At 30.2% G+C, this 17539-nt stretch overlaps 1 protein-coding gene across 2 annotated transcripts in view; it reads right to left on the bottom strand.

The window, feature by feature from the left end:
* The window catches only part of TECRL (trans-2,3-enoyl-CoA reductase like), a 175764-nt gene extending 163719 nt beyond the window's left edge, over positions 1-12045 (bottom strand). The window contains exon 1 of one of the 2 annotated variants that reach the window (XM_074229344.1): positions 11734-12045. In XM_074229344.1, coding sequence (XP_074085445.1) covers positions 11734-12033 — 300 coding nt within the window. In that variant the 5' untranslated portion in view covers positions 12034-12045. The remainder of the gene's footprint in view (positions 1-11733) is intronic. The other variant, XM_074229343.1, reaches the window with a different exon arrangement.
* Positions 12046-17539: the final 5494 nt, after the last annotated feature.

Genomic DNA, 17539 nt, shown 5'->3' with positions numbered 1-17539 from the left:
GCCTTTTACAACTGTAAAAATATCTTTGATCTCTTCATTCCCACTTCTGCAGAAGATTATTCTAATTATCCTTCTTAATCTTTTGCTATTCTTCAGTCTCTCCCTATCTACTTGTTTCTTCAGTATCCCCAGGAAAGATACCTACATTTATCCTGAATGACTAGGATGATAATGACAATAAAAGTAACATCACTAAAGCCACTGGATCCAACCATTCAAGTAAACTATTGTTCTATATTTTCCTTCCCTTTTTCAGTGAAACTTCTCATCTCTATTTCCTTTCTTCTCATTTTCCTTCTTAACTTTAAAGGATCTGATTTCTAACCTCATCATTCAATTGTTCTTTTCTAAAGAGTAATGTCCTAAAGCCAAACCAAAGTATTTTTAAATAATTTTTCATCCTTCCTGACCTTTCTGCTACTATTCTTTGATGTCCTTTTGTATAATTAGGTTTTTGAAAATCATACTCTCTCATCATTCTCTTCCTGAATATCTAACAGCTTCCTCAGTCTCCTTTTCTCTGTCTCATTTCAGGTTCATAAAGAGTATTTTCAGATGCGCTTTTCTTTTCTCCCTAAAACATTGCTAGATAATTCATGATGACCTATAATTTGAATTATGAATTCAAAACCAATCATTCTCCAGTCTCTACATCCAGTCCAATTATCTCTCTTGTTTTTCAGGCTCTTATCACCAACACATTTTTAATATATTGAGTTAGATGTATTAAGTGTCTAGAACATACAGAATGCATTCATCTTCCTCTCTAAACCCTTAAAGTCTTCCCAGATATTATTGTCAAGGGTACCATCATCCTCCATTCATGCAGGCTCCAAAGCTAGATATCATCCTTAATATATGCAGTTCGTTACCAAACACTGTTATTTATATCTCTTCTCTCTGTTCACATTCATTGTTCTAGAATATACATTCATGATCCCATGATTTAGATTACTACATTAGCCTTCATTTAAAAAACAATTTTAATTTATGGAATGAAGCAAGTGTTGCCATAACGTAGTACAATAAAAAGTATGATTGCACTTTAAACTGTAGCTTGGTGCTATTCCTTTCAAATATACAACTAAATTATCACATAAATTTCTTTTTCCCCCCATTTTTTTTCTCCCTTCTCACCTTAGAGCTGGTTTCCATTAGGCCCAAATTCATATATATATATATATATATATATATATATATATATATATATATATATATATATATTATATATATATATATAATATATATATATATATATATATATTATACACACATAGACATATACATATATACATATATATACATATATATAGGTATATATATGTGTATATATATACACATATATATATAAATGTGTATACATTTACATATATACAGACATACATGCCTATATGTATATGTAAAATTTTATATATATACTTCTATTTATTAGTTCTTTCTCTGAATGCAAATTAGTGTCTTGCTTTATATGTCCTTTATATTAACAAGTATTTTTAATATAAAAATAATTTATTCATTTAAAATCATTCTTAAATATAATAATCTGTAATTGTATACTATATTCTCTTGGTTCTGCTTATTTTTCCCTTCATTAGTTTGTGCAAGTATTTCCATGACCTTTTTCCATATAATCATTGAGCTCATAATTTCTTAAAGCTCAAGAATATTCCATCACAGTCATATACACATCTTGTTCAACCATTTCCTAATTGATGGGCATCCCTACAATTTACAGTTCTTTCCTTCCACAAGGAGAGGAAAAATGCTTTAAACAGTCTAGCATGTGTGTGTGTGTGTGTGTGTGTGTGTGTGTGTGTGTGTGCAGCTTCTTTTCCTTTTTTCCAAAACCTTCTTTGAAAATAGGCCAAGTAGGACGGCTAGGTGGTGTAATGAATAAAGCACCAGCCCAGCATTCAGGAGTACCTGGGTTCAAATCTGGTCTCAGACACTTCATAATGACCTAGCTGTGTGTCCACTTAATCCCATTTGCCTTGCAAAAAAAAAAAAAAAATAGGCCAAGTAGTGGTATTGCCAGCCTTGTAAAGGGACTCCATACCTCAAGACTTTTCCCATTTCCATTCATCCTCCAAACAGAAAGCAATTATTTTTTCTAAAGTGTTGCTCTATGGGGGCAGCTGAGTTACACAGTGACTAGAGCACTGACCCTGAAGTCAGGAGGAAATTAGTTCAAATCCAACCTCAGACACTTAATAATGGACTAGTTGTGTGACCTTGGGCAAGTCACTTAACCCCATTGCGTTAAATACATAAAATAAATGTACAAAAATAAAGTGTTGCTCTAACAATGTATCACTCACGTACACTCAATAAACATCACTGACTCCACATTAACTAAAGAAGCAAATGAAAATTCTTTGTTTTGCATTCAGAGACCTTCTCAAGTTTGTCTCTTTCTATTTTTTCATCTAGCTTTGTACCCTATAGTATCCTCCACAGAATTTCAACTCCCAACTCAGCTTTTGTATAGGTTGATTTTACATGTCTGAAATATTCTCACTCCTTACCTCCACTTCCTAGGATAGCTATATTTCTTTTAAACTCAATTCAAATCTCACCTTCACCCTCATCCCTACCTGCCCCCACTGTTGCTGTTTTCCCTGTAATACTGATGTCCAATTTTGTCATACATGACTCATATGTATCACTTTTTGAATAATATCTTCACCATAAAAATGAGTTACTTGAGGGTCAGGATCATATGTTTGCTTCTCTTTGTATTCTTAGTGCTAGCACAATGAATGGAAAATATTAAGTAATTAATTAAATGGTTGATTTTTTGACCTGACTTGGCTTGCCCAAATATTCCTTACATTCCTCACATTCACTGGATGAAAGTACCTTCCTATAGCAACAATATCAACCTCACTATTTTTGGACCTTTTCCTAAATTTTACTATTTTTAAAAAATGCTAATAATTTATTCATTAAGAATGAGAATTATTGCTTCCATAAAGAGTATAATATCCTTATTTTCCAGCTATCACTTTTCAGCTATTAAGGGACATAAAAATCTTTGACATTCTTCATAAGATTGCATGAAAAACATGTATATTAAATGAAAGAATTTGAATTGTCTTATTTTTATCAAGATAACAAAGATAGAGGATGGCTAGGTGGTGCAATGGATAGAACACTCGCCCTGGAGTCAGGAGTACCTGAGTTCAAATCCAGCCTCAGACACTTAATAATTACCTAGCTGTGTGGCCCTGGGCAAACCACTTAACCCCACTGCCTTGCAAACAAACAAACAAACAACCCAAAAAGATAAAAGGATAACAAGCTAACAAACATTATACAAAGTGACACATGTTTTTTTTGAAGAGAGCATGATATTGCTGGGAAATGAACAAAACATAATATTACTGAAAAAGTAGATGCACACACATATTTATGTATTAATATGTATATATATATATATATATATATATATATATATATGTTTAGTTTCTAATGTTACTTTTTTGCAATTTCCCAAGAATTATACTCTTTGCAGGTGTGTTTAAATTCCAAAATATTGTATTTTCAACTATTAATTTAATTGACATTATATATATAATTATACTGTTAAGTATAAATTAGAGGCAGAACATTACTTTATATAAATCTTAGCTAATTGGCATCAAAGGAAAGTATTAAGCCTAAACATCATATCCAAGATAAGTCTCTAGGTAGCATGAACTTTTTGATCTAGAACATGTAGTCATTAATACAATCAGTTTGCATGTCAAATCCCTGCCCATTTTTAGATTTTCCATAACAGAATTATAATTTCTGAACGTTTTTTTTTCTCTTATGTGATTTGAGCAGTTTTTTAAGATATAAAGTTTAAACTGCATGGCAAAATTTCCTTTCTTCTTTTAGATATCCTGTACCATTCTTATTGATATGCATGGTACTGCATTTAGGCTGCTTGGAAGATTACTTTATTATACTCTAGAATTTGGTAAGAGAAGTTGTGTGTTAGTTCTCTTTAGAATTTCTTTCATTATTACTTTCTAAGTTATACAGTTTCTATTCTCACCTCTGATAATAAACTTTCAAAAATGTATTTTCTGCAATGTGATATTTTGATTCTTTGCCAGTCCTATTATTTTTAAGATTAGTAATTCAGTTGATGAAAATTTGATTAAGCATATACATAAAGAAGAAAAAAGACAAATAGTTCATCTGATGGATTTTTTATTTCAATCATTCATTCTAATGGCCCTAAAATGGCCCTAAAACTTGATTCCCTTATAAAAATCTGAGTCCTCTTTCTAGGAATTTCATTTAAAAAGTTTCACTTTCTTGCCTTTACTTCAATCTTTATTTTTTGTAGTATCTGATTATATAGCTCAAAGTTTTATTAAATTCCTCTACAATCATTTCTACTGTCAGTTTTCATATTTGTCTTTTTGAATTCTTGCAGTAGTGATTATTCACAACTCTAAAAATATCATGCCTTACTCTATATGCAATTCTAATGCATGTTAAAGTATATTAAAGCATTTCCTATGCTTCCTTCCAAGTTATAGCTACTTTTGTAATTCTGTGTCCCTCTCAGGACCCAAGCCTTGTCTTTTTCTCAGTATTTATCTTCATTTGTCCTATGATATCTATTCATTTTGGGGAAGGGGATTTTCTTTCAATCTTGTTCTTTACTTTCTAATTTTTCTTCAAATAAAAAAATTCTTATTTTCTAAGGGGTTTCTTTTCTTTAGTTTATTTTATTCAACTGATGTAGATTAAAGTAATACAGGGTCACTCAAACCAAAAACCCCTCATTTTCTCTGTAGGTATTTTCTAAGTTTTTTGATTAAATAAAAATAACACCATTTACAAACATTTTTTTTTCTTTCAGTAGCTTTGTGTCAACATAAAATCAAATCAGATTCAGATGCATTCCAGAAATAAGGGGGCATGTAATTTTTGTATGGTAACTAAATGTTTCATGATATGTATGTATATGTGTGTGCATATAAATATATATGTATATATTTGTGTGTGTATGTATATAAATGTATATGCATGCTATATGTATACATATGCATGTGTATACATCTAAACACATACACATACATATATATATGTGTGTGTGTGTGTGTGTGTGTGTGTGTGTGTGTGTTGGTATATTTTCCCCTCTGCATCCATGAGCTATTTCTCCCAACCCACATTTACATATTTGATCCACAGCGGAATAAGTAACCATAAGTTCAAAGAATTCTGAAGATACATTCTTAAAACTCCATAGATCAATACATAGTGAACAGAGTCAACTATATAAAAGTAAGAACCATTCTTCAATTGAAAAATGACCAAAGGATATGAATAGGCAGTTTTCAGAAGAAAAAATCAAAGTTACCTATATTTAGGTGACAAAATGTTCTAATTCACTTTTATTTAGAGAAACATAATTAAAAAACCATGACAAGAAAAGAAAATGACAAATGCTGGAATGGACGTCGAAGGACTAGGACACACACATGCACATACACACAGACACATACACAAACACCAAAATAACAGCAATATAGGTCATAGCCTCTACTATTGCTTATCATCAAGTCAGTCAGAAAGTAGAATTGACTAATAGTAAAAGTTATTTACTACAACAGCACAGTATGGATAGTAATACCACAATCTAAGTAGGATGTGTTTTCCCACAGTTAAAAAAAATTAGTAAGAAAAGACAATCACACAGACTACAATAGTAGTTAAACATATTTATAGAGTCCATTTAGGGTATAGTCAGCTTATAACCTAAACCTTCCAGAATCCTGGATTTCTTTACTTTATCTCCATGCTACTTCCTCAACTCACAGAATCTCTTTTGGGCAAGTTTGTCATCTAGGTTGACTGGGTTTACTTCTTCCTCTTTCTTTCAGTGTCTCAGGACCAATAAAAAAGATTGAGTCCCTTTTCTCTTCCAACAGCCATAGCAATTTCTTTTCTTAATTTAATATATTAGGTTTTCCAGCAATGACTATTTATTTGAGATGTTTTGCTTTTATGTTTAAGGCCACTAAACAAATAGATTCTCTTCTGGTTAACAAACAGCTAGCTGCACTCTAATAATATCAAGTTTTACTGAAGAAATTATTCAATATTCATGAATAAATTATGGATCATAAAGAATTTTCACTGCTTTGTTATGGCATTAAAATTTCATTGTCTCTGCTACCTGTCACTTTTTTTTAATACAGTTCCACAACTGGACTTGTGAGGAGTAGTCAAATAATCAGGGAACTTATAATCAACTCCTTTCACTCCCTTCTATAAATAATACTTTGTATTTGCATGATATTTTCTCTCCTGAAAAAAAAAGCTATCTGTTCCTTAATTTATAACTTCCCAGCAAAAAAAAGTGTAAATTATCAAACATTTTTTCACAATGGAGAAAACTAAAGTGCACAGAATTTAAGTTCATAGGCTCACAATGTGTGTAATAGAACTTTCATTTAGGGACAATTTTATTCATTATATCATAGGTCATCATGAAAGTATTTGTCAAATATTTATAAAATAGATTCTTCTGAGTCAACTTGTAAGAATCATCAAAGTTTAAATGAAAAGCTTTAATATTTGCCAAATAAGGAATTCAGTTTCATTGCTATAGTCCTTTATTTGGTAAGAAATTTTTATCTTAAACATATGTGCATATATTTTTGCAATTACTATATACAACATTTGTGTCATATACATGTATGTATTTGTATATCATTGCATTGTTTTAATTTTTTCTAGAAATATTGTTGATGTCATGTGGAATTATTTTACATTTAGGATTTAATATTTTAAATTATATGCTATTTAAGTATCCAATTTAGTGAGGAATTCATATTTATGAAGGTTATTGGAAACTGAAATTCCTAACAAATTTTATTTAAAGTAAATTGTACTTGATAGTACCATATCCAAGCATCAGAAATGTAACTCCCAATTGTCTTGTCCTTAAGTTACTAAGATTTTTTTCATGAAGTAAAGGCAATTATACATTACATGAAGATTAACAGTCAGTAAAGATATAATAAACACCTATTATGTGGTAGCCACTGTGCTTACCACTGGAGAGAGAGGATGGACTTGATTTTAATTCCTTGGTCTTTCATTTGACCATAAAATTTCAAACTAAGTTTGTTCTTCTTCAAAGTACAGATAATAATATCTTTATACTGAATGTTATGGGGTTACTATGAGGAAATGCTTTATTAACTTGAAAGTATCATATGTAAGAAATAAAGGCATAAAAAGTTGAAGTGACTGACAGCTAGCAAGTAGTAAAGTAGAGGGGGGGTGCATAAACTAATATTTTCTAACCTAGTATTTAAATCTAGTATTCCTTCTATTATAAAGTTTCTCATCCTTAGAGATTTATTAATATCTTTATAATTGACTGAAATTTCTACCTTTCAACTCAATCAATTAAAAAAAAAATAGGGTAGCTAGGTGGTGCAGTGGATAGAGCACTGGCCCTGGAGTCAAGAGTACCTGAGTTCAAATTCAGCTTCAGACACATAATAATTACCTAGCCGTGTGGCCTTGGGCAAGCCACTTAACCCCATTGCCTTGCAAAAAACAAACAAAAAATAATTCAATATATAGTAGATGATCACCATTGACTTAAGAATATAAAGAGGTCTGATAGTTTGGCTAGAAAGACAATACTTGCATGAAATTATAAAGACAAAACTTTCATGAAATTTTAAAAAAGTGTACTAAGTAATGTGTACTATTTTTAGACATAAGTATTAGTATTACTGTAGTAACTGTGATTCCTAAAATTTTTGGACAATGGATTTTTTCCATTATGTGAATGCAAGAAATGAAAGGAAACTATATTGTCTTGGTTATATGGAATATTTTAAGATACAAATTTATATCTATGAAGTTCAACTCAAGGTATTTTTGAATAACTTGTGATCCACTAAAATCAAAAAACCTATTTAGCATCTAAAGTATTTTTTAATTGATACAATTCATTGGTGGCCTTTTATTCTATTACAGTCATGATATCATTATTTCCCCTCATGGTTTAAAATATAATAGTTTCTTAAAGTTAAATCTATCAGAGTGAGAATAATATCGATGAAAAAGTACTACCAAGTGCATCTTATGGAGTTATTGAAAATGCCTTCTTTCTTAGAATATATGTTACTACTTCGTGTAATTTACCTATATCTATAACTAATATAGGATATTCTTTGAATTTTACACTGTATGTTTAATCTAACCACCAGATGGTGCACCTATGAAGCTTGCTGCTAGGGATATTTATGTCCTATCTTTTTAGTGTTAGATTCTTTGGGAAGACAAAATTGACAATAAACCTAATGTGGTGAAATTTGGATATAGAAACACTGGGATGAATCCATAACCACAAATTTTTCTCATTCCAGATGACAAAATGCTAAAAATTGTACCAGCTCCATCCATTTTTCTTAACACTTTGATCCAGATTAGACTCCAAATATTCTGAGCAAGGTTTGAATTTTTTGAATTCATATTTTTACATTGATTGGCAGTTTGGGGTAGAAGAAAAGTAGAGAGAGAGTTTATATCGCTAACAACAAGGAAATGCAAATTAAAACAATTTTAAGGTTTTATGTCACATCTAACAGAATGAAAAGATTAAAATGGAAAAAATATTACAAAGACTAAACTTTGAGAAAACAAGAATGTTAATCTGTTATTGTTGGAATATTAATTATTTTAACTACTTATGAAATAATTTGTATTTATATTTAGAAAGACAATATAGACACCAATGAGGTCAAAGTAAGAGACGAAAATCACACACATGCATACATCACACACTTATGTATGTATATACACAAAAATGCATATATTTATATACACATACATATAAATCTCTATCTCTAAATATATGCAACCAGATAAGAAAGATCAGATAGATATGTGAGTGTGTCCTGCATACATGCGTATATACATGTATATATGTGCATATGTATCTAAATACAGATATAGATATGACTTTGTTTTTTATAATAGCAAGGAACTAGCAAAAAAGTTGGTATCTACCTACTGGATAATGGCTAAGTAGAGTAACCATAATATGTAAAAGCACTGGAAGTATGCTGATACATAAGAAATGAAGACTACTGATTTTATAGATAAACTTTGGAAAACTCTTAGATCCCAAATAAAATAAATTGAATCATGAAAATTTATTCAAGATGACTAGAATAACATGCAAAAAAAATAACATTCTAAGACTCCAAGTCTCTGCCCAGTTTGACCAATTAGGGTGCCCAGAGCACTGAAAGGGAAATATGTCTCTAGAGGTTATGAATTCTATAAATAGAATGCTGCAAATATTTTAATTCATGTAATTTACTTTTACATGCATTTACTAGTTTTTATGTAGTAATATTATACTTGGGATAAAGAAGAAGGCATTGGAAAATGAAAATTAATTATACATATCTAATACTATATGCAGATGTAATTAAGTATATATACACATATATAATTATGTGTAAGAATATATTGTTATATTGTTTTTATATTTTTTTACTTATCTATCATTTTTTTAGGTTTTTACAAGGCAGTGGGGTTAAGTGGCTTGCCCAAGGCCACACGGCTAGGTAATTATTAAATATCTGAGGCTGGATTTGAACTCAGGTACTCCTGACTCCAGGGCCAGTGCTCTATCTGCCCCTTTATCATCTTAAAGCAGTTCTTTCCTCTATTCACACATTCAAAAAAATAAAAGTAAGTATATATGCCTGTATATATAAAGAAAACTAATGATCATTATCATTATCCCAGCAAAACTGGGTTTTCTCAATAAAAATGTCTAGGTTACTTTTACAAATTAACTGCGTAGCAAGATACCCATAATTCTGAAAGTTATTCTATCTATCTATCTATCTATCTATCTATCTATCTATCTATCTATCTATCCATTGTTTTATTTAAGAGCTCACTGTGTTCAATTGTTTCCTGCATTCTTACTCAAAATTTTTAAATGATTTTGAAAAGTTAATCATTAATATTCCTCTTTTAAATTAAAAAAGGTTGCAAATTATGGCAAGAATTCATTACACAAAATGTTTATTGTGTATATTGTTTTTTTCTTCCCACAAACTAGCTACAGATTTGTTTAACTATCATCTCTTGTTCTATATAAACATTCAAAGGTTTATGCCAATGCCAGGCTAAAGTGGGTATAAATAACAACATAAAATGCAAAAATTAAATTTATAAATGCAAATAATATTTTAACATCATTCACAAAGAGTCCAGTGTGATATCTTACTAAGACAACAATCTAAAACTGACTGAATATCACTGCATGGAGTTTGGAGGTAATTTTATTGTTAAGGAAGAAAACTTATTCCTTATGTTTTATGTGAGTCAAAATTATTTTGAGGATGCAATTTTAATCTTTCCTCAAAAATTCAGGCTTGACATTTTATAAATGAAACCTTCTATGTATCATCTCAAATATCTCCCAACCATTATATTTTAAAGAAAAACTGTAAATTCCTGAAATGTTTTTATCACTTTACAGTATATATGCTAATTAGAATTGTTATTTTATTACAATTGCACCTGTTTCTCTTTGGAAACTCATGTTAAAACAATATGGAAAATGATAAAGGATAATAAATTTGAAAAAAAAGTATTTTATAATTCTTTCCACAAGATTTTGAATCAGATATATACTCTCTACCTTCTTTATAGTCCACAGAATTCATATTTCTCAAATACTGAATAATTTCATCAGAAATGATCATTTAGATTATTATTTCCATGGCATAACTGATGTTTGAAAGAATATTCTGAATTACTTTTCTTTCAATTATATACTAATATTTTTTTAAATTTTATTTTATTTGTAACTCTGAAGTTTTTCACTCACCCTTTGAGAAAACAAAAACGCAAAAAATCCATTATGGATATGTGCATGTGTATGTGGAACAAATATGAATATATGTATATATGCACACATGTATGTATGTATGTATTATTCAATCTACCCTCCCCTATCTGTAGGTGAGAACCTTGTTTCAGAATACAAAAATATGCATTTTCAATGTTCATAGGAAGATGTATATTATCACAATAAAACATTTTATATGAATATATTAAAACATTTAGAAATATTTGTTACTGTCTACATCACAGTTCTCATGATGACCTTTGACATTTTAGCTTTGAGTAGATATGCTTCTTGAGATAGTAGATGGTAGTATATCTTCTTAAATAATCTTAATTTTGCTCTGCTTACCACCACCCCCCTCAAACAACAGCCAAAAAAAAAGTAAAAAAAAAATCTTATGTCAAGTTTTAGAGGTAGAATCCAAATCTCCTTATGATTCAATTACTTCAGTAACAAGGTCACTGTTAGCAATAAACAATAATAAAATATAGGGAGACATTGAAGTATTCAGTGGTTTGTTATTATATAAAAGAAAATCCATGAATTTTAAAATGTACCTGGGGGTACAGAAAGATTTAGAGATTTCACTCAGAAATTTTATCTGGACTAATGATAAATTTATATAATAAATAAATAGTGGTCTATTTGATAATATGTAAAAATAAATTTGTTTATATCTTGAATCATATAACTTTCTTTATAAATAATAAAATGTGGGACCCACTTGTGGAAAAATAAAAATGAATGATAAACTTTTTTAGAGAATCACAGTACTCCTTTATAGGAAACCATAATGAGAGAAGAATAAAAACCAAAATAAAACTCACCTTGTCCACAATACATATCTGTTTCCTGGTTTGAGCATCAAGAATTTCTATCTCAAAATGAGTGATTTTTGAATGTTTGACTAGTGGAGTTGGTTTCAGTACACCAGCAGATAGTACAAGTTGTGACAAAGAATGAAAATTCTTCTTGTCATTCTTCAGTATGGTCTGTGTAGTTCCTTGGGCAAATAATTCCCTCTTTCTGTCTGTAACAGAGGGCTTGCTCCTTTTGAACATAGTGAAAACTAGCAGGAGACTCTTTCCTGTCAACACGGGACACTTCCAAATGTGTTCTCTTTGCATTAGTTAAATACAGCTGATGAAACCCTCAAAGGTCAAGTGACATGCCATTTCAAGAGTCTAGTTTTATTTAGCAGAGGTGAAAACAATGACTGATCTATTTCTATTTATAACGTGCTGTTATGAATTGCTTTGATGTAAAGGGTTTCTTTACTGCCATTTGAAACATTTCTTGCTTTGATCTTTTATCTTAGTTTGTTAATTTGACAGATAGCCACTGAAATTCTGGGTATAAGAACAGAATTAGAAAGAAAATGAACTTATGCTATTTATGATTTGGGAGTGCTTAAATGTTTACAATACACATATAAATATGAGATTGCCAGTGATGATCCACAGCAATGATTTAATTATATGGGGAATTTTTAATGTAAAAATTTTAGCTATCAGTTAAAAAAAAAAAGAAGAACCCTGTTTGAAATGTATAGGGCTGGGGCGGCTAGGTGGTGTAGTGGATAAAGCACCGGCCTTGGAGTCAGGAGTACCTGGGTTCAAATCCGGTATCAGACACTTAATAATTACCTAGCTGTGTAGCCTTGCGCAAGCCACTTAACCCCATTTGCCTTGCAAAAACCTAAAAAAAAAAACAAACATGTATAGGGCTTAGAGAGTTTTCTGAGAGTTAAGTTGACTTCCTTATGATTATATGGCCATTGTGTTAAAGGCAGATATAAACCCATTTCTTCCATAGAGCTCAATCATGGTGTCTCCATAATTATTTAAACACATTCTGTCCTTTTCTGTCAGAGAAACTAAAGATATAAAATAATATTTACATTTCTTGATTTTTCATCACCCCATTCATCTCTTATTTTTTTCCCAATAATGATTTCAACATCTTTTCATTTTTTTCTTAGTTTTTCTTTTCTAGATCTGTCACCATCATGTATTGAAGTCGTAAAATTTTATGGGTATCTGGAAAGAACTTTAGGAAAAGACTGAGATCAAAGGATCTAAATATTAGATTGAAGGAAATTACAATCATAGGGTCCACAATAATAAATATACTTTTTTTTGATTTTTTTTAAAGGGAATAGATTACATGTTAGAGGGAAATAGTCATATAATATATTTGTAGGAAATATTGTTGAACATTCTGTGGCATAGAAAGTTAAAATCATTTAAGAAAAAAGTAAGAAACTTATTAAATTCCTTTAACACCAATCTAAATAAATTGTTATAATGATCAAATGTAATACTGGACACAAAAGTATTCAGCAAACTTTAAAGTATATAATAGCAATTAGTAAAAGAATAAGAGAATTCAGGGCAGCTAGGTGACACAGTAAATAGAGCATAGGTCCTGGAGTCAGGAGGGTCTGAGTTCAAAAATGAAACAAACAAAAAACAGAACAAGAGAATTCTAGAAGAAATTAGCTGAAGAAAATATTGTAACATTTAGAATTGTTTAAAAAGTACATACACTTTATCTTGTTCAGGTTTACATTCCTTTTTTTTCAATAACTACCATGCATTTAGGGTACAGAATGAGAGTTGAGAATTTTGTTGTCATAATGAAATCAGACTAAAAGTTGATAACCATCCAATGATATTGAATTTTATAAAAAAATCAAATCAATAATATCTTGAATAAACTAGGGGGAAAATTTACATTGCCCTCCCCATTATGATTGTGTGACAGACTTGCAGAACATGGTAGAAAGTATAATGACAATGTATTCTCATTGTTTTAGATTCATATCAAAAATACAAGAGAATTTGAATTGAGTCTATATGAAAGCAGTAAAAGAGACCTATAAAAGCATCAAAGACTTTTGGAAAATTTAGTCTTCTGAAGAAAATGGCAACATAATCAATCATTATATACATATATATATATATATATATATATATATTATATATATAACATATATACACATATGAATATTATAGGTATAAGACAATATTTATTTACATGTGAAATATATAGTAGTGAGATAGTCTTCAACACAGAAGGAACTAATTCAGCAACTTCATTAAATCAGATATAATCAATAAGATAAGTACTCATACTAGCACTTTGTGTGGGGTGGGAGTAGTGGGAAACATGGTTTGTACAATAGTAATCCATTCACTCCAGATACATAGTAGGCACGTAATAATGCTAGCTGACTGATTGGCTTCTAAAAATGGGTGGGGTAACTGTATAGATACTAAGTTTTTCTAATACACATCAGTATAATAGAAAAATATATAGATGGGGAGACATAAATATCCTTATATACTCTATATAAAAAGACCAAGAATGAAAGAGAGATTATTTTCATTAATGATCACATGCACACTCACACTTATAATATCTTCTTAAACCAGAAGGTCATTGCATGTGACATCTCCCAAGATGTTACCTTTATTTCCCTCATTTCAAACACAGGAATCCCTTAATTTTATGACCATATATATAAATAATGCAATATTAAGTATGCATATTTAGTTTAATCATCATAAACTTACATGGTTCTGGAAACTCATTTGTCACAGAATAACAAAATTCCAGGTTGGAAGACTTCTCAACAGTTATTTAATCCATTCTGTTTTCCAAAATTTATTCCATTATTTTACCCCAGCTTTTGCTAGAAGATCTCCAATTGAACAGAGACTATATCCTCCCTGGTCAATTACTTTTTGTCAATCATTTTTAGAAGAAAGTCAAATTATGAAATTTTATAGAAGAAACACTATAATCATGTAATTCTTCACTTTTCAATTTTTTGTTAGCTTTATAAGGATATACAAGAAAAATTGAAGCAAAAAGGATTTACAGTATCCAGAGGACCGTAGATTAATAACAGGAAAAGAATTTGTAAGTTGGAACTTTAGATGCAATTGAGGTTAATCTCATTTTGCTGATAAAATACTGAGTTCTGGAGATATTAAGATTTAGCCAAAATTAAAATTAATAAATAGCAGAACTGAGATTAAATCTCAGGTCCTCTGATTTCAAATTGTGATCTCTTCTGCACCATCACACTGACTGTATTTTTTGTATATAAATAATTTTCATCAATTGTCATAGATGCAATATATTTCAAAATCATTACCAACTTCATCTTTTTGAAAAACCCTTACGTGCTTAAAGTTCATCAAACATGAAAGTATTTTTCTTCTAAGTAAAATTGACATTTTGTTTCATGATATTGTCAAGGTCATGAAAAGGAATACTTTTCATTAAAATGTGTTATATAAGAGGCAACTGACACCTCTTTATCAAGTTGACTTGTAATTTTAGTTTTTACTCACTTAAAAATTCTTACTCCTTTATAATACAATTTGAGATCTGTTATAACTAGGCCACATTCTTTCACATTTTTTTCATTGATTCCTTTGATATTCTTGACCTTTTTTCTTTTAGATAAATTTTATTTTTTTCTAACTAAAAAAATGTTGGTAGTTTGATTAGTGTGGAATTGAATAAGTAGATTGATATAGATGCAAATGTCATTTTTATTTTATTTAACTTAACCAGCCCACGAACAATTAATAAGTTTCCAGTTATTTAAAATTATTTTAATTATTATAATTATTAAATTAATTGGTTAATTAATAATTAGTAATTATCACAATAACCTGATATTGATTAAGAAATAAAGAGATGTATCAGTGAAATAACTTAGGAAACAAGACATTATAATAAAAAACCAGGGTAATTTAGAGTTTGATAAATGCAAAGATCCAAGCTTTGGGGATTAAAAACTACTTGGAAATCTGGAAAACTATGACAGAAACTAGGTAGTATTCAACATCTAACAACAAATACCAAGATAGGGTTGAAATTAATACATGATTTGGACATACATGGTGATGTAATAGATTTATAGGTAAGGAAAGAATCAAAGAACAAACAAAAATATAGAGAATGTATATATACACATATATAAATTATAAAATATACATTATGAATTGTAAAATGGATAATTATATAAAATTTCAAGTTTTTGAGTAAGTACAAACAATATAACCAGAATTAAAAGGAAAGGAAAAAATGGAGAAATATTTCCAGGAAGAAATGCTGATAAAGGATTTCATTTTTCAAATATATAGAAAATTGGATGCCAAATTTATAAAAATAAATGCCATTTCCCTAATTGACAAATGATCAAAAGATATAAAAAATTAGTTTTCAAATACATTGATCAAAGCTATCTATAATCATATAAAAATCTGTAAATCACCACCTCACACCTCTCAGACTGGCCAATATGACCTGAAAGGATAATGATCATTGTTGGAAGAGTTGTGGGAAATCTGGAATACTATTACATGGTTGGTGGAACTGTAAACTTATCCAACCTTTCAGGAGAGCAATTTGGAACTATGCCCAAAGGGCAACAAAAATGTGCATACCCTTTGATCCAGCAATACCACTACTGGGTCTATACCCTGAAGGGATGATGAAAAAGTGTAAAAACATCACTTGTACAAAAACATCCATAGCAGGCCTGTTTGTGGTGGCAAAGAATTGGAAATCAAGTAAATGCCCTTCATTTGGGGAATGGCTAGACAAACTGTGGTATATGTATATCATGGAACACTATATTGTTCTATTAGAAACCAGGAAGGATGGGAATTCAGGGAAGCCTATAGGGATTTGCATGAACTGATGCTGAGTGAGATGAGCAGAACCAGAAAAACACTACACCCAAAAGCAACATGGGGGCGATGATCAAACTTGATGGACTTGCTCATTCCATCAGTGCAACAATCAGGGACAATATGGGGCTCTCTGCAATGGAGAATGCCATCTGTATCCAGAGAAAGAACTGTGGAATTTGAACAAAGACCAAGGACTATTACCTTCAATTTAGAAAAAAAAAACCTGCTACCTTATTTTCTGATCTTGCTACGTTTTATACTTTATGTTTCTTCCTTATGGATATGATGTCTCTCTCATCACATTCAATTTGGATCAATGTATACCATGGAAACAATGTAAAGACTGGCAAATTGCTTTCTGTGGGGGATGAGGGAGGGAAGCAAGATTAGGGGGAAAATTGTAAAACTCAAAATAAAATCTTTAAGCAAAAAAAAATCTGTAAATCACTATTGATTAGAGAAAGGCAAATAATAACAGCCATGAAGTACAACCACACATGCCCATCAGAGAAATCAAAAATGGCAATAATGAAAAATGATTAGTGTGGGAAAGTGGGAAAACTGGAACACTAATGCATGGCTGTTATAATTGTGAACTGATATATTCATTCTGGAGAGACCATTTGGAATTATGCCCAAAGGGCTATAAAATTGTGCTTACTTTTTGATCCAACAACACTACTACTACTAGGTATTTTCCCAATGAGATTTTAAAAATGATGATGGGGGGGAATATTTTTTGTGGAATATATATATATATTTATAGCAGTGGCTGAGAACTGGAAACTGAGGAGATATCCATCAATTGCAAAATGATTGAGCATATTGTCATATATGATTGCAGTGGAAAATTATTGTACTATATGATATGAAAAACAGCATAATTTCAGAAAATCTTGGAAAAACTTGCAGAAAC

This window comes from Macrotis lagotis, chromosome 3 (genome assembly GCF_037893015.1).
Source record: "Macrotis lagotis isolate mMagLag1 chromosome 3, bilby.v1.9.chrom.fasta, whole genome shotgun sequence".
Classification (NCBI taxonomy): Eukaryota; Metazoa; Chordata; class Mammalia; order Peramelemorphia; family Peramelidae; genus Macrotis; species Macrotis lagotis.
Note: the sequence above shows the minus strand (reverse complement) of the source record. Positions and strands in the feature narration are given on the sequence as shown.